General features: G+C 40.6%; 1 protein-coding gene and 1 long non-coding RNA gene across 4 annotated transcripts; one reads left to right on the forward strand and one right to left on the reverse strand.

Annotated features, from left to right (window-relative positions):
- Positions 1–245: 245 nt before the first annotated feature.
- On the reverse strand, positions 246–26370 carry LOC140653338 (uncharacterized). Of its 3 annotated transcripts, none has more exons than XR_012043087.1 (6): positions 26124–26370; positions 18450–18542; positions 16874–16952; positions 16494–16567; positions 13849–13971; positions 246–384 (listed from the first exon to the last, which is right to left on the reverse strand). It is a non-coding gene; the product is annotated as an uncharacterized lncRNA (long non-coding RNA). The 3 variants fall into 3 exon arrangements; XR_012043088.1 differs by having other exon boundaries at positions 354–473; XR_012043089.1 differs by lacking the exon at positions 246–384 and adding an exon at positions 4903–5366.
- MRPL42 (mitochondrial ribosomal protein L42) lies at positions 273–9870 on the forward strand. The gene is made up of 5 exons (XM_072865316.1): positions 273–407; positions 5858–5921; positions 6900–6984; positions 8278–8441; positions 9753–9870. Exons 1-5 carry the CDS (start codon positions 329–331, stop codon positions 9796–9798), a joined length of 438 nt encoding a protein of 145 aa, XP_072721417.1. The 5' UTR covers positions 273–328; the 3' UTR covers positions 9799–9870.
- Positions 26371–26435: the final 65 nt, after the last annotated feature.

The raw sequence follows: 26435 nt of genomic DNA on the forward strand, positions 1-26435 counted from the left end.
CCAAGCTTGGAAATGTTTTTTAAAGTTAATGGTGTACCTTCAAAGAGTACCTCTCACTAAATAAAGTCTTATACTAGATTTGACTAGTAAGGAGGCAGGTGCCAGTATCTTAAATAATAAGGACTTCTAAACAACTGACAAACAATGAGGAATATACTGCACAAATTTTATTTATCCTTAAGATATTCAAGGGATTAAATTGTCGGTCTTTTGTACCCTGAACAATTATAAAACTGGTTTCTTTCAGAGGGTGTTCTGCAGAAAAAAAGGATACAGCATCCGTTTGAGTTCCATCTTCTCCAGTACTGGTTTCCTGTCTGCTGTCAGCATGGCAACATCGCTTAGAACTGCATGGTTCAGCTTTTGGATGCGTTCAGTAGCAACCTGTAAGCAGGCCCCACTGCAGAGTAAGTAGTGATGAAATTGTAGAAGTCCTATATTAAAATTTGTTGTTTGAGAGCCTCTTTCCTGTACTGTTTAAAGTAATAGAAGCATGGAAGTGAATTTTTCTTTGAACAGAATCAAGTCTGATATTCCGTGTTCTCTGCTAATAATTAAAGGATATCTTGATTTGTTTTTTTCTTTTAAAGTTTCCATGGTCCACATATGACATTCCTCTAATTTATTAATTAGCTTGTAAATACCACCCCTCTTACCACTGATTGTATTTGAAGGTTTAAATTTATTTTTTCAGACTTACAAACAATGGTGAGAAAAGGCTACAGTAAAGTCTCATTACTTAACGTAATCAGAGAACAAGTGAAAACAGGCAATATTATTTCTTAGATTTTTGTCCATGTTTTAGACGTCAGTAGAAAGATGTAGGGGAGATAGTAAAGGTTGTAGAAAAGACAGGAATTAAGAAAATACAATGGACGTGTTACATTTTAGAGGTTAGCGGGCAAGGACGGGAGAGAAATCTTAGGAAGAAATACAAACTATTTGCAGTAATATTTTACCAAAACTCAACTTCTTAATAACTAAGGATGGTTTAATTGGAAGAACTGAAGCATGGAAGTGCTAACAGAAATTCTAAATTTTATATCTAAAATATATATTTAAATATATTAGCTATATCTAAATTTAAATTTTGGAATTTTACATCTAAAATATTTCTGAGAGGAAAATAGCTACACAAAAGTTTCTTCTTGGTTCTTTCAGCTTTCCCAATTTTGACACACTGAATGCTCTCCCCCTCCATTATGAACAGCCAAGAAGAATCCTATTTGTATGAAAACTAAAGATGGTCTACATAAAATAATGCCAGAAAAAAGTTGAAACCTTTTAATGACTTATTTGAAAACAGAAGGCTCAGAACATGCTAAGACTTAGTTCTTGTGATCATAATTCATTTCTTAAAGGGTAGTGGTAGAAGAATAGAATAGCCTATTTCAGTTGGAAGGGACGTACAACGATTGTCTGGTCCAACTGCCTGACCACTTCAGGGGTGACCAAAAGTTAAAGTGTGTTATTAAGGGCATTGTCCAAGTGCCTCTTAAACACTGACAGGCTTGGGGCATCGACCACCTCTCTAGGAAGCCTGTTGCAGTGTTTGACCACCCTCTCGGTAAAGAAATGCTTCTTAATGTCATGTCTGAACCTCCCCTGGTGCAGGTTTGAACCATTCCCACACATCCTGTCACTGGATACAGGGGAGAAGAGCTCAGCACCTCCCTCTCCACTTCCCCTCCTCAGGAAGCTGTAGAGAGCAATGAGGTCACCTCTTGGCCTCCTTTTCTCCAAACTAGACAAGCCCAAAGTCGTTAGCCGCTTCTGAGAGGACATTCCTTCCAGCCCTTTCACCAGCTTTGTTGCCCTCTTGGATGTATTCAAGGACCATCACATCCTTCTTAAATTGTGGGGCCCAGAACTGCACGCAGCACTCAAGGTGAGGCCGCACCAACGCTGAATACAGCGGGATAATGGCCTCTGTTGAGCGGCTGGTTATGCTGTGTGTGATGCAGCCCAGGATGCGGTTTGCCCTCCTGGCTGCCAGGGCACACTGCTGACTCGTATGGAGCCTGCTGGCGACCAGCACCCCCAGATCCCTTTCTGCAGGGCTGCTCTCCAGCCACTCCTCTCCCAGTTTCTACTTCTGCCTGGCACTACTCTGTCCCAGGTGCAGAATCTGGCATTTGGACTTGTTAAATTTCATCCCATTAATCACAGCCCAATGCTCCAACCTATCTAGATCCCTCTGCAAGGCCTCTTGTCCCTTGAGAGTCAAAAGTACCTCCCAGTTTGGTATCATCAGCAAACTTGCTAATGGTGCATTCTACTCCTGCATCCAGATCATTGATAAATATATTGAACGGGACTGGCCCCAGAACTGAACCCTGAGGAACGCTGCTGGTGACCGGTAGCCAGACAGATGTAGCCCCATTACAGCCAGCCCTAACCCCCACTACAACCCTTTGGGCTCTGCCGTTCAGCCTGTTCTTCACCCAGCGCACCGTGAACCTGCTCACCCCACAGCTGGACAACTTGTCCAGAAGTATGCTGCTAGGGACGGTATCAAAAGCCTTACTAAAGTCCGGGAAAAACTACATTCATTGCCTTCCCTTCATCCACTAGGCGGGTGACCTTATCATAGAAGGATATCAAATTAGTTAAACAGGACTTTCCCTTTGTGAACCCATGTTGACTGTGCCTGATGATTGCATTGCTCTTGAAATGTCTTTCAGTAGTACCCACTATAACCTCCATAATTTTTCCAGGAACTGAGGTTAGACTAACACATTTGTAGTTCCCTGGGTCTTCCCTCACTCCCTTTTTGTAGATTGGAATAACATTGGCTAGCTTCCAGTCAGCGGGGACCTCCCCTGACTCCCAAGACCTTAGGTAGATGGTCGAGAGGGGTCCTGCCATAACATCTGCTAGCTCCTTCAGTACTCCGGGATGAATCCCATCAGGCCCCATGGACTTGTGAACATTCAGCTGATACAGCTGGTCCCTTACAGTTTTACTGTCCACAAATGGAAAGTCACTGTTCCCACACTTGTGGTCCTCCGACTCAGGGGACCAGGCAGACCAAGGTCTGTCAGTATTATTAAAGACTGAGGCAAAAAAAGCATTGAATGCCTCCACTTTTTCTTTGTCCTTACTAGTCAGACGGCTGCCTTCAACAAGTACCGGTCCAATGTTTTCTTTAGAGCTCCTCTTGCTATTAACGTACTTAAAAAAGCCCTTCTTGTTATCTGAAACAACACTGGCCAGTTTCAACTCTCATTGAGCTTTGGCCTTTTGTGTCTTCTCCATGCATATACAAACTACAGCTCTGTAATCTTCCTGCAAAGCCTGACCTCGCTTCCAGGGATCATACAATTTCTTTTTCTTCTTGAGCTCCACAAGGAGTTCCCTGTTCAGCAAAGCTGGTCTTCTGCCCTGCTTGCTTGACTTACAACACAGTGGAATTGCCTGCTCCTGTGCTTCTAAAGGGTGGTTCTTAAAGACTGACCAGCACTCGTGGACTCCTAAGCCCTCAAAAGCAGATTCCCAGGGTACTCTGCTAAATAGCTCCCTGAATAGCTTGAAGTTTGCTTTCCTGAAGTCCAGGGTAGCAAGTCTGCTGTCCTTTTTTCTCATAACACTGAAAATCTTAAACTCAAGCATTTCATGATCGCCGTGGCCAAGACAGCCACCTACCATCACATCCCCCACGAGTCCTTCTCTATTCACAAACAGCAAGTCTAGGAGGGCATCTTTCCCAGTTGGCTCACTGAGTACCTGTGGCAAGAAGTTATCTCCCACAAACTTCAAGGATTTCCAAGACCTGCTCATCACAGCAGTATGATATTCCCAGTTGATGTCTGGGAAGTTGAAATCTCCCATAAGGACAAGGGCTACGGATCCAGAAGTTTCTCCTAATTGCCTACAGAATAACTCATCAGTGCTTACATCCTGGCTGGGTGATCGGTAGTAGACACCCACTACAACAACTCCTTTGTTTTCCATCACCCTAATCCTCACCCAGAGGCTCTCAACCACATCATCACTAATTGTAAGGGCTGTGCAATGAAACCTCTCCCTTACATATAGTGCAACACCTCCACCTTGCCTGCCCTGCCTATCCCTCCTGAACGGCCTGTAGCACTCCATCCCAGCGCTCCAATCATGGGACTCATTCCACCAAATCTCACTAATACCAATGATATCATAGTTCTGGGAGCTGACCAGTGCTTCCAGTTCATCCTGTTTGTTTCTCATACTGCGTGCACTGGTGTACAAGTATTTCAGATACGCTCCTGAGCCCTCCGTGCTCCCAGGAGCCATGTAAATATTCCCACTAGCATTGCCACCCTCAGGCGATGCCACGCCAACCCCTGGCTTACCTATTGCAATCCTGTTGGTATCCCCTTCCCCCATCAATTCTAGTTTAAAGCTCTCTTGATCAGTCCCATCAGCTTACGCCCAAAGACGCATTTTCCCCATCGGGACAGGTGGATCCCGTCAGGCCCCATTGGGGGTGGGCTTCACTGGGCTCAGAAACTTACATGTGGATTTGTGTCAGGTTCCGGCAGTAAAGGAAGGGGTTTGCCAGTAGAAGTGATCTACAGACACCTCCCAGGCCCATCTTAGGCATGCATACCTACATGGTTGCGGAAGGCAAGATGCCTATGGTGTGGTTCCTATATAAGGGGCTGTTACTGTCTAACACCTTACGTTAGGTTTACGGTTGGACTTGACGATCTTAAAGGTCTTTTCCAACCTAAATGATTCTATGATTCTGTGAAAAAATGGGAATGGAATCATGGGAAAACTCAGTTGGAAGGGACTTCAGGTGGTCTGTGGTCCAACCTCCTGCTGAAAGCAGGCTCAGCTCTGCAGTCACACCAGGTCACTGGGGGCTTTGTCCAGCTGGGTCTTTGAAATCTCCAAGGATAGAGACTGCACAAACCTGCCTGGGCCCCAGTCCCACTGGTTGGCTGTCCTCATGAGGAAAGCATTTCTCTATGTATCCAGTCAGAGCCTCTCATTTCAACTTCTGGATGTTGTCGCATGTCCTCCCACCATGCACTGCTGTGAACAGGCTGGATCCCTCTCCTCAATAAACCCAACTCTCATACATAGTTGCTGTGGGCTGCTGTTAGGTCTCCCCAAAATGGTCTGTGCTCCAGGCTGAGCCAGCTCCGGTCCCTCAGCCTCTCCCCACAGGGCAGGTGCTGCAGCCCCTGACCATTTTGGCGGGCCTTCGCTGAACTCATTCAAGTTTATCATTTATTAAAGGACCCCAGACTGGCTACAGTATCTAGATGTGGTCTAACAGGTGCTGAGTAGAGGGAGATAATCCTTTCCCTCAGTCCAATTAGTACAGTCCTGGATGCTGTTGTCCTTCTTGTGATTGCTTTCCTTGGAGCAACAGGAACCTGGGGAAAGGGGTAAAGTTCTCTAGTGTTACAGCAGCCAAGATGTTACAGTTGTGTGTTTTGTATAGCATATATAGCAGTTGCCAGCAAAGTACAAATTTGTTTTCTATAATAAATATTGCTATGAATGAAATTATGATCTTTCCTGTAAGTCACAAGGTAATGTTCTTTGCATATATAAAGAATACGCTGTAATGATGAAATCTGTAGGTATTTTGTTCATGCTGTGATTTTTCTTAGGAAAACAATACAGTTGGAAAGGTAAACGTAGGCCATAGCTACCTAGATACTGTATTTTTTGATTGCACTAGAAATCTGTGTAGCAAAGTGAACTTCCATTTAGACAGTATTTGGGTTTTGTTAATCTAAAACTGAGTATGATTATAATCCCCCATTAAGACTTAGAATGGAATGAAAATGTAAACATTCTTAAATTTGGCACAGCTCTTGTTTGTTTTTACATTAGTATTCTTTACATGTTTTTTTTGCAGATGGAGCTGTGTATCATGCTTGCCATAAATCCACATACTCAGTTCTCCCTGAAGACTACAATTGGTACTTAAATGTGCTTTGATGGGTGACCTTTTCATGTAACGCTTATTCCAGGGCTACTTTCTCTGTCTTGAAGTTGTCATATAATGGTATCAAATACATCTTCTGCCAGTTTTGGATTTATGTAATAATTTTAACTAAAGTACTGTTTCTGATCATAAGGATTGTGAAGTTAGGATTTAAAAAAATTAGCGTAATGAAAAATCATGCAGGACTCAGCGCGGTGATGATGCCACTACCCCTGCAGTTTTGTTTGTGGAAGAGCAAAAGTAGCTAAGAGCAGTCATTTTCACTGATGCTTGTTGTTAAGACAAAGTCCAGGTGTTTTTGTGCTGCTGCATGGGAAACTTGAGTAGAAACCAGAAAAGAGGATACAAATACAATGAGAAACGCAGCATCCGTGTCATACAAGGTTTTAGGAACCTAATGTGTCATGGAAGTTAATAAGGAAGGAAAGTGAGAAGAGAGTCATGCTCCCTCAAGGAACCTCTCAGTAGGACTTTTTCTTCATCATGCCCATCATCTTTTACCAAATATAAAAGTTGGAACCCCAAACAGAGCTTTGTTTTCTATTCTTTCTTGTGTAGGTGCCATACTTCTTATAAAGGCATGATGTCCTAGGTATCACTGATGATCGGTTACCCCCATCTGTTGCTACAGTTTTATATGTAATTATTCACAGTGTTAAAAGATTTTTTTTCCAACCCATATTTCCAGCTATCTTTATTTTAGCCCTTTTTCCCTCTCCATCCAAAAAAAAGAAACCTGAAGATGGCTGGAGAAAAAAAAAAAAAAAAGAGGAAGTTCAGATCAAGTATTTGTGACCCTTATTTTATATGGGTTTATTTTATAGAAGATTCTTAAGAATTCATAAATGCAGGGTCAAATCTGGTTTTCTTTGGGACTTGGGCTGTTCAGTTGCTCAGCATTTCTGAAAATTTTAAGGGATATATTTAAGAGTGTAAGTTTTTATTTTTATAGCAAAGTGGAACTTGCAGTGACATCGGATTTGAAGACAATTGTCTGCTACCACCCTTCGCTTGAGATTCCATACGAGCATACAAAAGTATGTCCAAATGTACACATTTATATTTCTTACCTTTGTAAAGGCATAAGTAGTTGATAATGTTGAGTCTTTAGGGCATCTTTTTAAAATTTGAAATACTGAGGTACTTTTTATTACATGATCAGCATGTCTGTGAAGTGAGTGAGTGACGAATATAGCTGCTGCCATGAGGAGGACCTTACTCTTAGTTGAATTGAGGGAAAGTTGCAGAGTCAGAAATGCTCAGATATCCCAGCATATAGTAACTCAAATAGAATTAAACGAGGCACTCAAATACTTGTGCACTACAGAGAAAACTCGTGTCTGTCTATGAGTGTACTCCTCAGAGAGGATGTTTGGAATGCAGGTTATAGTTCACACGTCCTACTGTGTACAGATGCAGCAGGCTGGGCAAGAGGACATAAGGAGTGCTGCTGCTGCACTTTTCTTCGACTTGCACTTTAAATCCCATTCAGCACTCTGGGTTCATAAACTCCACAAAAAACTTCAAATATTGAATTTTTATCTATCAGTAGTACTTTCAGTGTGTTCTCTACACTGATGAAAGTATGTCCAGATAAACTTTTCTAGTGTACACTTTTTGTTTCAATTTCCATTTCTCATGTGCTAGTAAAATACTACACATGGTAGCTATGTTGCTGAAGTACCCAATGTGAAAATTCTCCATTGAAAACTTAAAACATTTTAGCACTCTTTACCTGCAAGTTACATATCGGTATTTTTAAATTTATCAGTTGCACGTCTCTCACGAAAAACAGGCATAAAAGACTAAAACAAGGAAAAAATATTTGTAACAGTGATAGTAGTTAGGTTTCAGGTTGAGAACATCTTGGTCTTAGCAGATGCACAAACAGTTAGGAAGTGACATCCTTCTCCAAGGTACAAATCATCTAAAAGCTTTTTTAGCGATGATGATCGTCACTATGAACGTATTTCTAAATAGGAATAATAGCACTACTTTTGCATTAGTAGAACTGAAGCTTATGATTCAGCTAGTGAATTGTAAGGATGAGATCAGCAATAGTGATCACAGCAGTGCTGATTTTAGGGGTAGGGTAATCAGCTGTAGCACCTGGGGTAATTAGATGTTTCTAGACATCTGCTCCACAGTGGTGTGGTTTTATTCAGGGTGGGCAGGGGGGTGGTAAACAGCCTTTACAATTTTAAGTATTCTTCTGTATTGCTTTGGTTTCAGCTGTTAAGAGTAAATTGTAATGCCATCTACGTAGGTTGGCTTTTTGTTTTTCTCAAAAAAAGGAGAAAAAGGAAATATATACACTATTGTTTTTATAGCCCATACCACGGCCAGATCCAGTGAATAATAAAGAAGAAACCCTTGATCAAGTTTTGAAATCCAGATTGAATGAAAAAGAGCTAAAGAACAATAGAGGTCCTACAATTGAAGAGCTCAGCAAAATGTTTTACACAACAAAACATCGCTGGTATCCTGTGGGACAGTAAGTATTTTCTTTTCAATGTTTGTTCCTTTGGGATGTAAAAAGAGATACAGGAATAATTTAATGATTAGATTCAACCTAGGGTAAGTCATGTGAGAGAAGATACTGTTAGCACATGGGCTACTACATAAAATCTTAAATGCAGTGTTGTGTAAATGGAAGACTGTATTTCATAAGGTTTTTTTTAACACTGCCCCTTTGGTAGACTTTGCAACTTTTTTTTTTTAACTGTAAAATATGTCACAGAGTAGAAATTTCTCATACTGTCTAGTTAGCTACTGGTTCAGGTGAGTTATTAAAGTTGCATAAGTGAAGTCAGCCTAAGAGAATCTAGTGTGTAAAATACCCTCAATGGATATAACCAAATACAGCTTGGAAACGTGCATTGTCTATTCCTTAACAACTTTTCAGAAAGAAACTTCATGGGATGATTCTCAGACTTAAGAATAGTAGAGGTTTTTCATGTGGAGGGGTGAAAAGTGTACCTTGGTGTGCCTTGTATTCAGACGGCTAGGAGGAGGAGAGGTGCAAATACGCATGACTTGAGGTTAAAGAGGAACTATATACATTCAGAAACACTAGAAAACAAATGACATTCTAGTTTTTCAGTCCATGTTAGTACACCTTGTGGTAGCTGCTAATTTTATAGCTATGGAGACTTGATACAGGCAGGTGTTTGGTTTTTTTTTTGGGGGGGGGGGGGGGGTTGGTTTGGTGGTTTTTTTTGTCCAGAGAAAGCTTTTTGAGTTCTGGGAGTAGATAAAAGGAATGAAATGGTAGAACTTTCTGTGGCCAAAGGGTAGCTGTCACTTTGATGAGCATCAAACAGGATCTTCCTTGTTTTAGGGTGGGTAATTAAGAGGAAAGTAGGGATCATTTTTGTTGTGAAGAATTTGGTTTTTAGTTTGTCTGCAAAATATTACACTATTTAACGTACAGTCTGGCATAACTCCTTTAAACATTGAGTCTCTTTGTTGGGTAGCAATCATTTTAGCCAAAGGAAAAGCCGACCATGTAATAAAATTAACTTCACACAAAGGATTAAGAATAAACAGCAGCCTTTGTACCTATTCAGCTGTAGAATTGATTGGATTATTGCGTGCTTGTAGCGGATGTAGCAGTAGAAATGAGTAGCATTATGTAACTCCATGAACAACAGAGATGACATCTAACGAGTGGTGATGGGTTGTGCTCATGTATCTTGTGTTTTGCTTACTTGTGTAACCTCCAGACCACTCACTGGGGGGGAAATACCAGGAGAATGAAAGACTCTCCAAAGCTTGCATTCACTGCAGCCTTTTTTTCTTCCAGGTATCACAGAAGACGCAAGAATCCTAATCCTCCTAAAGACAGATAATTGAGATAACTTCTTGTTCTTCAGCACTTTGCGATTAACCTTTATTGGAAATAAAAATTACAGAAAAGGAGACATTTGGCAATTCTGTGTGAGTGCTCTAACTAAAACATGCTTTCCTAAAGTTGTTATTTTCTATTTCAACTCGTTGACAGTAGAAGAACAACAAAACTGCACTACTGAAACAAGGATCCAGGGAAGACTATTGTATATGCACGGTCAGTGAATGTGCTGGTGTTAGAACTGGGTGTAACAGGTGATGGAGTGCTCCGATTAAACTAGGTCAGAGGCTTATCATTGCTACAGTGAATGCATAGAAGTATTATGTCACAATGGGAAGTCTAGAACTGAGCACGTTAGGGTTTGGTGTTATTTTGGGGGATTTTTTTTTTTTTAAGAAATCTAGTAACTGAAATGCAGATGAGCTTGAATACTGAGGTATTTATGAAAAATATTATGAGGTATTTATGAAAACAGTGAAATAGTTTTGCTGCTTCTGTTACGCTTGTAAGATATCTGACTCCATGTTTAATCCTACATCAGCCAAGTGATTGTATTTAAAGCTAACGTCATGTACTGAAAACTGACCAACTTGGTTAAATTTGAGCTTCCAAGGCACAAGAACTCACCCTTCTAAATCACCCAGCATTCCCAGATATCTGAGATAATTTCTGTGTGCATTCGTGGCTTGTGGGTTTTTTTTTGGTTGTGGATTTGTTTTGTGCTTTTTAAAGCCAGCCCAGCTACTGTTCAGTGAGGATGTTGTGTTCGTATATAAATTGGAATAGCCGTAGCTCAGGGGAGGAAGAGTTCTTTGCCTCAGCAAGGTAACCGGTGAAGATTCTCAGCTCTTTCTAGCTTACCTAGGGGGAAGGATTGACCCTTTACTATATAAAATGCTTTAAAGAAATGTGGTCTGATTCTACTTCATAGCTTTAGTGTTTTGTAGTGCTTAAATGTTTCCGCTATTAAAATTATTCTATGTTATCTAGCATTTTTTCTCAGGAAAAGGAGATTCTTTACTGCAGTCTACAGTCTGAGGCATCAGCCTTCCAATAGAAAGGGCTAGCTTGGAACATTGTGCCTCTGCAGAGATCCCAGTGACTTCATTAAGTCTTCTTAGCAGATCCTCATAAATAATCAGAAAATAATTATCCCATAGATGTCATACATTTTGATTGTATTTCCTTTCCAAAGCAACTTGGGTAAGACAGGAAGGTTCTTGTTTCTTGTCTTAGTCTAGTGTCATTTTGCCAGCATGTGTTACCTACACATTTTGCTAGAAGTGGAGTACCATCTAAAGTCTCTAATCCTGGTCATTGTTAGTATAAAGGACACTTACTTTTCTGAAGTTATTACTAAATAACCTTTTTTCCTTGAATTTCCTTTCATTGCAAAAAAAGTAATGTTGGATGCATGTAAAAAGACTGCCTTTAAATACTTCTGGAAAATTTTACATAAAGCTAGTCTAAGTATTTATCTTGGTATTACTTTTAAAAATGCATTTTAAAATCCGAATGCCAGTTAGCTGATAATGGTTTATCATGGCAGAGCATGAAATCGTTTTGCTTATTCTCTCTGTTATGCTTCTAAGATATCTGAGTCCATGTTTAAGCCAACATCAGCCAAGTGATTTTGGCTCCGTATTATACGATGTGTTGCTCGCGTGATAACAAACATGCTCTCATGAAGGAATGTCTGTTGTGTCTATGGAAAGGATCACTGCTTACTCTGCAAGTTCAAGCGCATTGAAATAATTATTTTCTTCTGCCTGGAATATGACTTTTAAAATAGTTTTTAGTAATTTGTAGTACAACAAATTTTAGTATTTTCATCAATTCATGGTGCCTGGTACTGACACTGCTCCGTAAGTGAGAAGCTTACATCTCATGTTTAGTGTTTTGTTATGTTCCACTGCATAAAATCGAGCCCCCTTTATTTTTTGAAAGCTGAGACCTAATTTGTCACTGTTTGACTTTACTCCAGTGTAAGAAAAGATATCCTTGGATTCAAACTTTCAATTATTTCCCCCCTTCTTCTCCCTGGTACTTTTCCTTATTGCTGCCTAATACTATTAAGAGATTTTGCTTTACAGAAACCTTCTGTTACCACATTTGTCTGTTCTTGCCTGTCAAACCCTGTTTATGATCAAACATCCGCGATCACTGTAGAAATGTTGGATTTCTCAATGTTTCCCAGACATTTTTGGATGCTTTTCAGGCATTTTGAGGGCTGAAAATCTATTATGTCCTGGACTGCTATCTTTAAAGTACTTCCTCTTCTGACCAGTTACTGGAAACTGAGTCTAGAACACACGTTCACTCCATGTACCCTCTGCCATTTTGTTATTACATTAATTCATAAAATTGGTATTTAAAAATCTTTCCCTGCGTTACGCTGCCACTCTCAGCCTTTCTATGTTCTCTTCTACTAAGTCTTTCTCCTGGGTCATCTGAAGCATGACCTAATTAAAATCCTCCTCTCACAGTAATTCCAAGCTGTCCTCCTGATTAATTTTCCAGGTCTTGAACAACTACATAAAGCTGTCTTTATCTGTTTCTCTCCACTTGAAAACTTGGAATTAGCAATCCATCCATCTGATTCTTGTCCCATTTCTATGCAAAAGAATAATCCATTTGAAAGTTAGTTTGGGATTTTGTTTTCTGTTGCTCTTGTTCTTTGTAACTGAAAACTTTAGTTGGATAGAATTCACAATGTTAAGTCTGGTCTGGTGTCTTTGTATCCAATTTAGGCACTTAGCCATTTCCTTTGTATCTAGTAGTTATTAAGTGCTTCAGACCTTATTAGGCTCATTTCTGTGGGTAGTATACAGTTGGGTACATCTTTTTTTTTTTTTTTTAATGTCTCACTACAAGTCTTCTCAGGCTTTGCTTGCTAGCGTGCCATTAGAACACTCTGTTTTGGTCAAGTATCAAAATGTTTGTCCTCAATTCAGACCATTTAAATAGCAGTTCCATTTATCTTGATGTCCTAGTGAAAAGAAAGTTCTTTCACTTCCTCTAGGTAGACCTGAATTAAAAAAGGAAGCCTGCTTTTAAAACAGGTTTTTGCCTTTTCTATGTGCAAATTATGTTGTTCTGAAGATGCTCGGTACTACCACCAGGAGGCAATCTTGCACAGTAACTCAAATGGATTTGTCTGAAACCATAGAGGATTTAGCTATATCATTAAATTTAACACTATGAGATGTGCTCTTTAATTAAATTTGTAGGAACTGAAGAAAAAGAAACTTCCTGGCAGGTCTGAAAGTGGTTGGATTCAAAGGCTCAAAGCTTCTTTTGCGAGACTTGCCTGTTTGCTTTGCCTGATTTGACTTTTGTAGTGTGTAGCAGAGATGTATGTTCACACTTAAAAAAAAAAAAAGCCCCACCCTCCCGGTTTTGAAAACATGAGCCAACAGTGGAGCAGTAACAGGACCCAACTGCCAAATGCACCCATGTCACAAGTGTCACGTCCTTGCACTTCAGTTCCTCATGATTATAAAGGAGGGAGCAGTTATCCATCCATCCATCCCTTCCTGCCCCTCCAGTTACTCAGTCCTGGAGGAAAGTTCCCTTCTTGTCCATTTACTGTTGTAATGGGTCTGAATTTCAACTGCCATGTCTCAGTTGTGCTGTACCAGAATAAATCATTGCTGCAGCTCCGTTATAAGTCACAGTAACAATTGCTGTTTAAAGCCAGCACTGCATTTCTCAGTTATTCCAATCTTTATGAATTCTAGCAGCCGCTCTCCTGTAATTTCTCACATGCCCAGCCTCAAAACCAGTACAAAGTTATATAATGACAAGATCAAATAGATATAACTGCGTTCCTCTTCTGTAATAAAGGATGTATATTTTAATGCTACATTATAATAAAATTGACTTAAAAGTCCACCATTCAGGAGAATAAACGTCAGACAAATTGTGTAGCTACAATACATGAAAGTTGGATTCATCTCTAAGATTGAGACAGCTACGAATGAGACATCGAAGCCTGCGTTAATCTTTGTCAGCTCCCTTTATAGTCAGTTGACACAAAAAAAGTACCTACCCAAGGCAGGTGATCTTATTTTAAGATTTTCTTGTCTAGAATATGTCACACAAATTGTTCTCTGGAGGTGCTTCTTCCTTCTCGTCTATGAACGGAGGATGAAGCTTAGTTGAGATTCAGATGCTGTATCGGAGGAAATGAAAGTAGTTTCACCTTTTTTTTTTTTAATTTAAGAAAGCATATATGTAAAAGAAAAATACTCCACTTAAGATTAATAAAAAACATTTTTGCTGTTTCTGCTAGCCTTCCATAGCATGTAGTCCATATATAGGAACTCTTTGTTTTCTGTATAGAGTAATTCACACACGTTTAATTTGTAGTTTTGAATAAATTGTGTATAGGATTTTAATCTCACCTCCTTATATTTAACCAACTCTCCAATGTTAAAAGATAATACTTAAGGTGTTATTTTTTTGTTTCATTCAGTGTGGAGTCACAGGAGAAATAAGATAGTTACTTATTTTATGTATCTTTATAGCACCTCTTCTAATGAGCTCACAGCCGCAACTGTTGCCTCTAGGTACTTCTAGAAAAATTAACACAATAAATGATAATTTACTGGGTAATTTGCACTGAATTATCTGGAAAAATTAAATACAGTTTACACAGAATGTTAGTTCCACTGTATATAACTACAGGGGGTAGGACACTGCACATCAGAAGGTAGGAGCTGTGTGGAAGCTGCATGAATCAAATGGCATGTTTGCACTGCAGCAATTTTGCACTGCATGGCTTCTAGAGAAGTAAAAGTTTATGGCCTGGTGTGCCACATCATTAAGTGTTGTGGTGTAGGTGAGAAATGATAATCAATGTATCACAAAGTTTTTCATCACCTGGAGGCACCACAGGAGGTTGGAATGGCCAACAGAGCCGAGAAACTTTGCCAGCTAGTCTTTCTGAAAAGTCAAATAAGCCATAAATACAGAAAACAGTTTTGCTTATATTCAGCTTTACTGCTTGTCAAGATGAAAAACAGTCTTGGGTAGGAGGCAGTTTACCCTTTAAATGGGGCCAGTTTTGACTGCTACCAAAGTTTACAATTCCTCAGCAAAAGAATCTCCCTACCAGCAAAATATGAGAGATCATAGAAAAAGAATTCTGGAAGAGCTAGTTTTTAGCATCTCTTCTGCCAAAACTAATAAAAGTTTAACCATGTAAGTATCACAGAATATTCAAATGAACAGTGAGAAGTGACTGTTCAATTAGGCTACTGCATTAAGCCATTATCATGTAGAATAAAAATGAACCTAAGTAAAAGATTAAACTAGTAAAGTATGACCCTAGTGTACAAACATGTATTTCCTACTCACTAATGCTAACGAAACAGAGCTTTATAGTTTCATGTAAAGATTAGTGTTTCTTAAATCCTGCTAGTCTTCCTCATTATTCAAATTTATGTTGTATTTGTTTAAACAATAAGGTAGTAGCATTTTTCTGAAGTCAACATCTGTAGGAGTTATATTGGATCAGAGCTGTGCTGCAGCAGTGATCTTCACCCTCTGCTTTAGTTAAGACACACTGAGGATTTCAACTGAATAATAAACTAATGCCAGGAAAAAATTTTCTTTGACCCCTAATTAGTTAACAATTGGTCGGTACACAGTAGCATGAGGCTTCACATCCCTTTCCATATTTTTTTGTCATTTTGTAATTCTTAATCCCGACTGGTTTAAGTATGGGTTCACTTGTTATTTTCCAAGAATACCTCATATCTTTATACAACTCCCCTTCTCCCATGCCGTTTTTCATACAGTTAAGATCCTGGCATTAGTGATGGGGAAACTGAGGGTGGCAGCGAGTTCCACAACTTTTAGAACTGGATTAAGAAAAAGGATTTCCTATCCAGAGTAGAGGCACCGTGCAAACAAAATTCATGGTAAGTTCACCGTAAGCAGAGATAAGAAAAATGGCATAGAAACTCCCTTTCTAGAGCATATATTTGTATGTTCACATCTACTAAAATAAACATGCTGTATGTTGGCTCCATGGGTTACAGTTCATTGACTTTATATGGCCATATTTGTTGAAGAAAAAGATTTGAAATGAGCCCAAAGAGGCTGCTGGTAAGGCTGAAAGGTGAAACAATGGCCTGCGAAGAGAAGAGCAGTGGTGGTCCTGCTGGAGAGCAGCTGTGGTTAGTACCTACACAGCACTTAGCCAGTCCTCATCCAGACCGAGGGCAAAACCTTGAATCACTGGAACTGGGTGAGTGTTTTGCTTCAATATGACCAAGATTTTAACTCAGGACTTTGTGGAAATGATACGTGAGAAGCCTTGTATTTCTTTAAGAGTGAAGCATTTATCCTGCAGTCAAAATATCTGTGTCTACACGTCACCTCAGCCAGAGGTGGTCCCTAGCAGCAGACAGATACTCGGGGTCCCTCTCAGCATGTCCTTACTGCTGCAGGCTGGGGAGCAAGCTCAAGCTCCGGCTGCTGATCCCCACACCTCTTCACTACTTCCCCCTGCTCCACCTAGCCCTCTTTAAGGCAACAGCTGTACACTCCTGCAGGGAGAGTTCACACCGAGCACTGCTCCCATAGATCCCATCGTTTGACTTGACTTACCCTATGTGCTCTTCTAAATTGCTCAAGCTGATTGTGCACCCTCCAACATTACTGCATCCCAAAACATGTAAAACATACCCTCACTTTCATGCTAGGAAAGCACCATTCTTACGGGCCACAGCGCAGTTTCACGTAATTTCAGATACTTCAAACTGAAAGATAAACAAAAAATCAGAATTACACGTTGGATCTACAAGGGCACCAGAAAGAGTCCAAGGAATACTGTGGGATGTGAATGTAGGAGTCTGCTCTCAAGGGAACTAGCTCCAGCTAGTGTGAATATAAGCCACTCCTCTTGGCATCTGGGACTTCTTTTATTTAGAAATACAAGCATGCTCTCTGAAATCAGGTAGTTGGGACCCACAGGGTTTTTACAGACAATATGAGCTCAGATTGTCTTTGTTTGGACTACTACGTCTGGTACAGGCTCATCGAGACACGCAAAAACAGCAACTCACATGCATAATTACTGTTCTCTAAACAACTTGAGTCATCAAGGTTGTCCAATCCAGTTCAGAGATCACCCAGTTGAGACTCCTGTAAAAATAAAAGGATTTTTCTTCTGGATAAACAAATATGCAAAGAAGAAAGTGCATTTCTAGAACTTCAAACAAAATTGGGATTTAGGAGCAAGCATCTTCTTCAAGAGTCCACATCAGGGTAAATGAACCGTACCGAAGGTCACTAAATGTCAATGTTCTGTAATTCTCAGCCTTCAGACGATCAAGGAAATCTAAAGAAGTGGTCCAAGCTGAGGCATTTGGCAAAATAATGAGTTGAAAGGCTTTCAAAGTTTTCTGGAGAAAAAAAACAATAATTGGACATAATTCTTAAAATCTTCTTAGGCATTACTAAATAAAAATGCTGCGTTTCCATTTCAGGGCTAATGAAATGTCAACAAAAAAAAATAGTGGTATAAAAACCAAAGAGCTGTTTTTCAGTTATTCTCAGGACATAAGGGGTTTATTTATTTAAAAATCTGTGATGCTGGCAAATAAGCTGTTCACTTTAAATAGCCTGCCAGGTGTTGGGGTTTTTTTTCCTTTCAGCTGTACTCATATGATAAATAATTTTTGCTAGAAATACACTACCAGTTCAGCACAGATTTTTTAACAATTCATCTCCTTACTTGGCATACTCTTGCCCTCTTAGAACAGCCCAAGGAACTGATCCTGAAAACGCCCAAGGAGATTAAGAGATACACTTCAATTGATTGTTGAAGTATAACTGTCAGAGGCATAACTGATCAGTCGTTTGGGGAATTTCATTGTCGTTGCTGCATCTTTTCCATCAGCCAGTCCAAAGGGATTTCATTAACATCTCACTAGTACCTCTGACTAAGTAGGAATTTTAACTAGATTGTGAAAGCTTCTAGAAATAATCTGTTTTGAAGTGTTAAGTATATAAATGCAAATTGAGTGGAAGCAGCTGTTATTTACATTCTCTGGACGCAGGATTCCACTCCCTGATGGATAGAAAAAAAATGCTATTGAAAGAACATGAGGAAATTGGAAAAATATGGATCTACTAAAAATATATGCAATGGACCACATTGTCGGGTGGTATAAACTGCTGTAGCTTCACAGGTTTGCCACCGTAACAATACATAGCCCACCTGCCAGGACTTGAAAAGCTTCATGTATTTCTTGGAGAAGGGGGGGGAGGGTTTGAAGGAAAGAACACACTGAAAACAAAAGCATATGAACAAATTCATGTTTCAGCCTTTTATGCAATGGCTAACAGAGAGACTGGCGTTTTCAGAAAGAGTCTCACAGAACAAAGCCCCCATTCACAACAAGATTTTGCTATGGACTTCTGTGAGTTTGAGATTATGTTCTGGAAAAATTACAAAAGCTGCTGAAAAATGTAAGTAGCATATTCTAGACCAGTGTGCCTGAAAGTGGAGGACTGTGCTGGAGGGAAAAGAAAGCATGGTGTGAAAGCTCACCCCTTCACTGAACCCGAGTTTTATCTTTTTATTAGCCTGGCAGAGGCCCTCCTGCATGTCCTCTGTATAGGTCCCGCTTCACTTACCTGGAGCAGATCCCCATTGTCACATGTTCCACTGCAAAGCTCCCGCTCCTTCCTGCCATGGCTACTTCCATCTGTAACATCACTGGCAACCACCTGGAGTAAAATGAAGAGTAATAGACTGTCCTCAGAAAAGGTTAGGCATGTTTAAAAATGTACACAAAATGTGTCTGCTAATTTCAGCTGGACCAAACCCACTCAGTCAAATTAGTATTAGGGCTGGGGAATTAAAGGTGGGATTGTTTTGCTGGGTTTTCCTTATAGAAGGGAAAAGGGGTTGATGATAGAACCAACACAGCTAAAGCTCAAGCACTGCAGAAATACTTGATTCTTAGAGCCTGTAGAGTGATTCCCTCCAGAACTAGTTCTGTTTGACTTGGGATTGCTTTGTGCCTGCCAGCACACAAAAACTGTCATAACACAGGCAAGCGTGGGACAGAAATTTCATTCTTGTTCCATTTTAGATACAGACTTGCCTGCTGTTCTGTCTTATGCAAATGATACATCCGATGGCTAAATGCATCCTTTAGTTCCTTCCCAGAACAGACCGATCTACAGCAGCAGGTTTTGCAGCTTCCTTCTGTCTAGCATGATGTGGCCTGAAATACTGGGGAAAAATTCTGCTGTGCGTCAGGCATCTTTCTGGATCAAATTTATTCCCAGAGGGATAATTTATCAGAGAAGTGAGCTCGGAAGAGAATGCTAAAAATAGTGTTAAAATTTTGAAATACAGGGCAATGGCACTGAAAGTCAGAAAAGATGTCTAGCCCAAACTCACACTTTATAAAAGGCTTTGCATATTTTGTAATAATTATGAACATTATTTCCCCTCCCCCATTCATTTACAAAGACAGAGAGATAATAACAAACTTCAGCAAATCTGAATTTGGTTACACAGAGCCATCTGTTAATTCTGGTATATGGCAGTAGAGGGCATCTAAGGACTTCAAGTCACATATGGTAAGGGATTAAAATCAGATGGCTGAAGGAGTTGCTACTCTCATCCCCAACCATTCACCCCACCCCGTGACAGAATTTGCCACCTCACGACCAAACAGCTCATGAAGCTGCTCCTGAGTGACAGCAGTTTTGAGCCACGCTGAAGCTGGGGTTGATCTTACCACACCAGACTGAAAGCCGAAGTTGTTTAGGAGGAGATGCATGAGTCAATTTCTTGTCCCTGCTGCAGGCAGCACACTGTCAGAGCCACGGGAAGGATGGTTCAGGTACAGTGCAAAGGGAGATAGTAACTGCCTCAAGCAGTCTATCCAGTTTTATCTACTACTGTTTGAGCTTTAATTTCGACATACCTGGCAAAACTGCTTACAGGAGGGGAGAGCAATCCTGGGAATGGACAGGCAGCGCCAAGAAAAGGCGAGCTGTGGACCAATGCTCTTTCCTTAACCAGGAAGAGTAGCCCTGGGTCCATTTCCTCTGTTGAGCTCAAAAAATGCCAGTCTGTCTGTCTGTCTGGCCTGTATTTCAGTTTACGTCCTCCCAACATGCCAATCAGTTATAGGACGATGCCTTGAGCTTTCCTGACACAAACCAAGCACTAATCATGACAAATGAAGAGAGAGAAGGTAGTTGGCAGCTAGCACTGTTTTCTGGTCATCTGTTAGGGTTTGTATGACATTCCACGTCCAGCCTCTCTTTATACTGAAGCAGGGAAAGCAGCCATGCCTGTCTTGAGCCAAAAGAAGCCAACACGTCAGAGGCAGGTTAAGTTCATTACCTGACACTAACAGTTAACGCACTACTCTGAAAAATGTATTTGATCCGAGCAGCATATACACATACCATGGGCAGCATATTTTCAATTAACTGTAAGAAGTTTAACATTATATAAATGCATTAGTACATGTTGCTTATCCTGTTATTCAAACTCCTAAACACAGCAACACGTCAGGCCTTATGCTGAAGTCTATTATAGCCTTAGTCTGAAATTTAAAAGTGGCTCATGCCCAGGAAAAGGTTCTACAACTCATTTAATGATTCACAGTACTCCTGAAATGATATTCATCTGTCTGCTTTCCATGGCAGCACTTTCAGTCATAAACACTTAATTGTAGGAATTCATCCTCAAGGCCAAATAGCTCTGGGTGAATTAAACCATCTTTAATATAAGAACTAGAACAGTGATTTAAGATTAATCTTTTTCTGATGGGAAACCATGTATTCAGAGACATATAACCCAGTTTCTTCTTCATCTTTGTTTTACTTTGCACTCAAAACTCTCTCCTCCGGAGGTAGCCACTGCATCACCTGTTTTAATTTTCCTTATTCATTTCAGAACTGACTCTTGGCCAACAAAGGCACTTTAATTACTTATGGATTGGCAGAGCACAGGAGAGCTGCCTGCATGCCGTCTGTCAGGAAAACTTTTTTCACAGACGTTACTTGCTCTCTTTTACTTTGAGAAGTAGGACTCGCAACTGGCAAGAAAACATCTCAAGCCTCCTCAGGCATAAAGGGCTTGTTTTTTCTGGCAGCATCTAGGAGGAGAATGCAAGATTTCACAGTGCTTTCAGCCGTTCTATCTCTAGGATTTTTCTAAAACAAAGACAGGAGTGTATATTTCTCCAAAAATCCAGAACTTCAGAGAGCGTGGTTGTGAATGTGTGTATGTATAGGTGTGTATGTGCATATATACACCTGTGCACTCTTTCTCAGGCATATTCCCACTTTCTCAGCCAAAACTCAAGGTAAATGAATATTACAGTCACAGCATCTTATACTATAACCTGAATATTGAAATCCATAGCAAACATTCTCCTAGTAGTTGTTTAAATTGACTGCTATCAAAACGGTTCTTGCCAGTAGTCTTATTTTCTATCATGTTCATAAAAAGGAAGCGCAACAGGCAAGAAAAAGCTGTCAAAACACGTATATTTACAAATTATCCTTAAGTAACTTTCAGCAATATTTAGCTAGTTCTAGTCAAAGTGAAATTGCATGTATGTTCACAAAACAACAAAGTGACAGAACAGAATTCTGCTCACTGTTTATGAAGAAGCCTAACATAGTATAAGGTGAAAACTGCTGTGTAAATTATCTTTTTTTTTATACTTAGTACCCTGTGTTGCCACATTCCACTTTTCCTTAACAAGTCCAGCCAAATTATTTTTATGTTATTGTTTTTACTTTAAATTGTAAATAGTAAATCAGAGAAACTATAAAAGCACTACATGTAATGTTTTTAATTAAAGATCCTAAGTGTGTCTAGATAACCTCTTACTCAATGCAGTTGAGGCCTTTAGATGCTACCGTAAGTTTTAAATAGTATAAAGCACATGATGAGATGAGAGAAGGATTTAAATGCCACCTTTTTATGGTCAGTTTCATGCTTGCTGGTGATTATCCATCTACCTATCCACTGAACTAAAGGAAATGATCCTTCTTTTTCTCGACTGTCTCTGAAAGAAAATAATCTGGATGTTATTTCAAAGTACTGCTCTCTTAGTGCTATCTCTTGATGGCTTGCTTTTAAATTACAAGTGCTGGTTTTCTTTTAGAACACCACTGATTCATAGAAATTATTCACTGGATTTTTGATTATTCTCCTTTCCCAAATGTATATTCTTAAGACAGATAAAGCATTCACAACTGAATAGATAAAAATGGCAGGAAATAAGGTGGCAGCTGGTTAAGAGTAAAATTGTTTGGTATACATCATAATTCATTTCATCAAAACATTCTGTTCCTGGGGCAGCTGGAAAGAGCAGAGTGATCCCATTTACGAAAATATTTGTTTTCTCTCTGCTGTATTTATTATGCTTTAGGAACTCTTTGTGAAATAAGCAAACCTTACTCCTGACTGCTGAGTGAGAAATTCTCTAAGGGCTCGCATTGTCGACCTTGTTCGTGGTGTGGAGCTACAATTAACTTGTTCTAATTTGTTTGAGATAAAGGCTCAATATTCATATTTCTCTGCTTGAGAACCAGACATGCTGCCTGACCACTGTAATCACAGGACAGGGAGGAACCGTGGCAGTCATACATTGTTATTTAGATCGGTTCAGGTAAACAGTTGTCAAAATATGGTCAATAAATAGACATATGTGATAAGCAACAGCTGGCCTTTTAACTAAAGCAGATTTTATCTGACCAAATGGTATGTCATGGATAATGGATATTCTGTGCTCCATCTTCAGGAAGTAAGGATGCAGAGAGCAAGGAAAGGCCCCTTGTATTATTTCAGGTAGCTAGACAAATCTAGCTAAATAAATCAGTAAGCCTTTTCAGTAAATCAAAGCAAATTTAGCAAAATCAGCTGGGCCAAAAATGCATTCCCCCTCCTCCACTCACGTCATATTATATAAATAAATCAGCGTGCTAGCTCTCCAGTAAATTTGGCATACTTTTCAGGAACAAAGTGAAAAACATTTCTAGCAACAGGCACTTCACACTATTGTAAAAACGTTGTTGCCTCCTTCCTTGGTCATGAAAAAGATTTTTGCCTAAAGGAAAAATAAAAAATAAATCCACTTGTCCCTCCCCTTCTCTTTTTGAGCACATACATTTGAAAACAAGTCAGAAACATAATATATTCTGCTTGTGATTTTCAAGAGCTCTTAATGTTCATGTTTGCACTACTAACATAAATCTTGACTGAAAATATCTACTATATGGATGATATACTGCCCAAACCAAAACGTTCATGCAGAGTAGAAAGTACCTGGAAAATAAATCAGAGATTCCTTAAGTTTGTGCTTTTCATCTCCAGTCGGATGATATGCCTCTAAAGCTGGCTCAGAAGCAGTCACAACTGTATACATACAGGCAGTATTTGTCCTAGCATTGCTACCCCAAAACATACAGACTAAAACCAAATAAAGCACTTGGTTTGAAATGGACTTACAAATTTTAAATCCCCATTTGTATAAACTAATTTTCTCTTCATATTAGTGACTCTGTTTAGAAGAATTACTGTTTGTTACATGGCAAATTAAAAAAACTTATTTTGTTTACATGATGGAAAGCTAAGTTCTCAGAGTCTGAGATCTCCGTGCTGCTTCTTTTCTCCTTCTCCATTTAACATCTTTCTCCTACTCCATTCTAATTTTTTATATAGTAAAACATTTAAGGCAGACCAAGTATGTATTAAACATCTTAAAGCCAAAGAAGCTAAAAAGTAGCTTAAAGTAGTTTAATGCACCACATGTGGCCCATAATCCAAAAAGTAATTTAATTTAATCACCTTTTCTTACACTTAAAAATTATTTTTTTTCTCCCCTGTGACTGTGTGAAAGACTCACGCAGACAGAGGAGAAAACCAGCTAACTAACATTGTTGAAAGAAACACTGAAATACTAACTTATTCCACCGAGCCTATAGTACTTGTGGAAGTCTCATACCAGAGAATAAAGGTAACTGTGAACTGAAGTACTCTTATGAGGTGCCAAAAGTGTCATTTAAAGATCGATTTGCAGTTTTTAAGTTTGAATTTCATTACTCTTGTAAATTTATCAGACCTTTAGTACTATTTTTAAAAGACATTAACGTCTCATGAAAAAAAAATTAACAGAACTCTGTTTAGGAAAGATCCTGCTGATATACTGCCTACTTAATTTTTATGCTACCTTTTTCATAACAATATCTGAAGTTTTAAGTAACAAATATTTATTACATTCTTCTGTTCTTGTTTCTCATTCACCACATAAATCATGGTCTTCCTCTCTCTGCCTTTATAGCAGCCAGCTGTGGTTTTAGAAACAAATTATTATGACTTCAAGTGACGAGTAAACAGCAGAAGCAAAGGAAGTCTTGAGGTACTATCCACATAAAAATGCCATTAATAAATAACATAGGGCAAGAGAACTACAGCAAAGCTGTAAAAAAAGCAGCTTTGCATCTAGACAGGATGCATTCCATTTCTCTAAGATGAATTACTGAGCTTTAAAGGAATAGCTCTAATTTGAACACTATTATATCAAAATAACATATTTTTGAGCAAAAGCTCTGTGCATGCATATACATATATGGCATTATTTTAGTCATAAAAATAGATCTGTATTCCTTTTTTGTTGTTGTTCTTCTGAACATAGTGCAATTCTGAAGCCAGTGCAATTCTGAAAAAGCAAATTAAGATTTTATGCAAGATCTCACGTCATCGGTAGCAGAACTATCGACTAAATTTCAAAGGACACAGATATATTCTCTCCCCTCTTCACGTCGATCCAACAAAAAGTTAGTGGGCATTCCACAAGAGTCACTGGAGGCTGAATCTGAGGCTATCTGAACTGCACGGACGAAAACGGGAACAAGAATGACCTTCAAGACCTAAATTGTTTTAAACCATTTCTGAGAATGCTTAAGTAAGAAAGCCCATGTTTGTTCCTCAGACCTCATTTTAAATCTGCAGTGCTGTCAGTGATTAAAACCACCTTTTTCATAAACTGAATAAATTAAATTCAAAAGCACCCAGGCATTACAAACAGATGAAACCATACTGACCAACTCACTTAAAAAGTAACTTTTTTTTTCCCCTCAGACGAATCTGCTTAATTACTAAATACAGCACTTATTTTTTAAGAGAACTATTAACTCTAATACTCTCCACTCACCCCCTGATGTTTAAAAATTATAAGTAATATCTCTTACAAAAGCCTTCAAGCACTGTCCTCCACGGTCCCTTTTTTTTTTTAAAGAAACGTTGAATTTCAGGAGTTACTGGGGAGTACGACACAAGGCAGGAGTGTCCCTGTGAGAGTTTTCTCTGTGCAGGGGAGCTCGTGTGCCAGTGCTGCCCCGCTCCCTCAGCCAGACCGTCCAGCCTAATACATATTCATTTATCTCTTTCATAACAAAGGCGCCCCCCCCCCCATTTTTAAGTGGATTATTCTGTATTATTTCACATTATTTTTTTTCCGAGGACTTTAAAAAGACACCCCTTAATCCTTCTCCCGTCAAACCCGAAAAATACTCCCTCCCAAACGCCGCCGTGCAATTTGCAGGGAGCCCTGACCCGCAGCCAGGGGCAGGGGTGAGACTAATACAGCTACTTTTGCTTTGTTTCCCCCTTTTTCTTTCCTATTTTTTTGTGTTTCTAAAGTCGGCTCGAGGCCGCCCGAGCGGCGGAAGAAAGTGGCCGGTTACCGAGCAGCACCCGCAGCACAATCAATCATCTTTCCGCCGAAAAACAGCTTCGGGTTTATTTTACCAAAAAAAAAAAAAAAAAAAAAAAAAAAGTCGCGGAGGGGGGGGGGGAAGGAGCAGCGCGCGCATCGGCGGGTAATGGCTGTTTGTAGCAACGAGGTATTTAGTGCCGGAGGGTGAAGGGGGGTGGAGACCAGGGTGGGGTGTCCCAGGAGCTTCGGCCGCCGCAAGTCCCTGGCACGGAGCTCCTGGCACCGGCCCCTGACGCGCTCCCGGCCCTGAGGGCGGGCCCCGCCGCCGCGCTCAGGTGCCCGCGGCTGCCGGCGCCGGGCAGGCCGGGCTCCCGTCGCCCTCACGCCGCCGCTCCCGCTCCACCGCGGAGGAGGGGGGAGGCCGCGCTCCCGCGCTCGCCCGGTTACCTCAGGAGGTGCCGCGCGGCCCGCGCGCGGGCGGCCGTTGGAGGCCGCCGGCGGGGCCGTGCCTCGCGGGGCGGCGCACGCCGCCCCGCGAGGCACGGCCCCGCCGGCGGGCTCCAACGGTCGCCCGCGCGCCGGTACCTCAGCGGCTCCGGCCACTGACCTGTTCGCCGCGCGTCTCCCGCGGCTCCGCGGGCGGGGGGGGAGGGCGCGGGTTGGGGGGGGATTAGGCGCCCGCTGCCCCGGCGTGACAGGGGCGGCGGCTCGGTGCGTCGGCCCCGGCTGGCCGCGATCACGGTGGAGGCGCCGGAGCGGGTCCTGTCACATGATGCGGTTCCTGGAAAGTTCCTGGAAAGCAGCCTTTGTATGTAGCCATCCCGGGAGGGGGGAGCGGCGGGGGGAGGATGCCCTCGCCTCGCAATCAAAGGCGAACAGACCGCCCGCGCCGGCGAGAGGGGGGGAGCGGAGGGTGTTG

This window comes from Ciconia boyciana, chromosome 1, assembly GCF_034638445.1.
Source record: "Ciconia boyciana chromosome 1, ASM3463844v1, whole genome shotgun sequence".
Lineage (NCBI taxonomy): Eukaryota > Metazoa > Chordata > Aves > Ciconiiformes > Ciconiidae > Ciconia > Ciconia boyciana.

What these genes read in the sequence shown, in the direction of transcription:
- MRPL42 (XM_072865316.1), top strand. Translation starts at nt 329, where the DNA reads ATGGCAACATCGCTTAGAACTGCATGGTTCAGCTTTTGGATGCGTTCA. An exon ending in TAAGCAGGCCCCACTGCAGA is followed by an intron (nt 408 to 5,857) that starts GTAAGTAGTGAT and finishes TTTTTTTTGCAG; the next exon opens with ATGGAGCTGTGTATCATGCT. An exon ending in CTCCCTGAAGACTACAATTG is followed by an intron (nt 5,922 to 6,899) that starts GTACTTAAATGT and finishes TTATTTTTATAG; the next exon opens with CAAAGTGGAACTTGCAGTGA.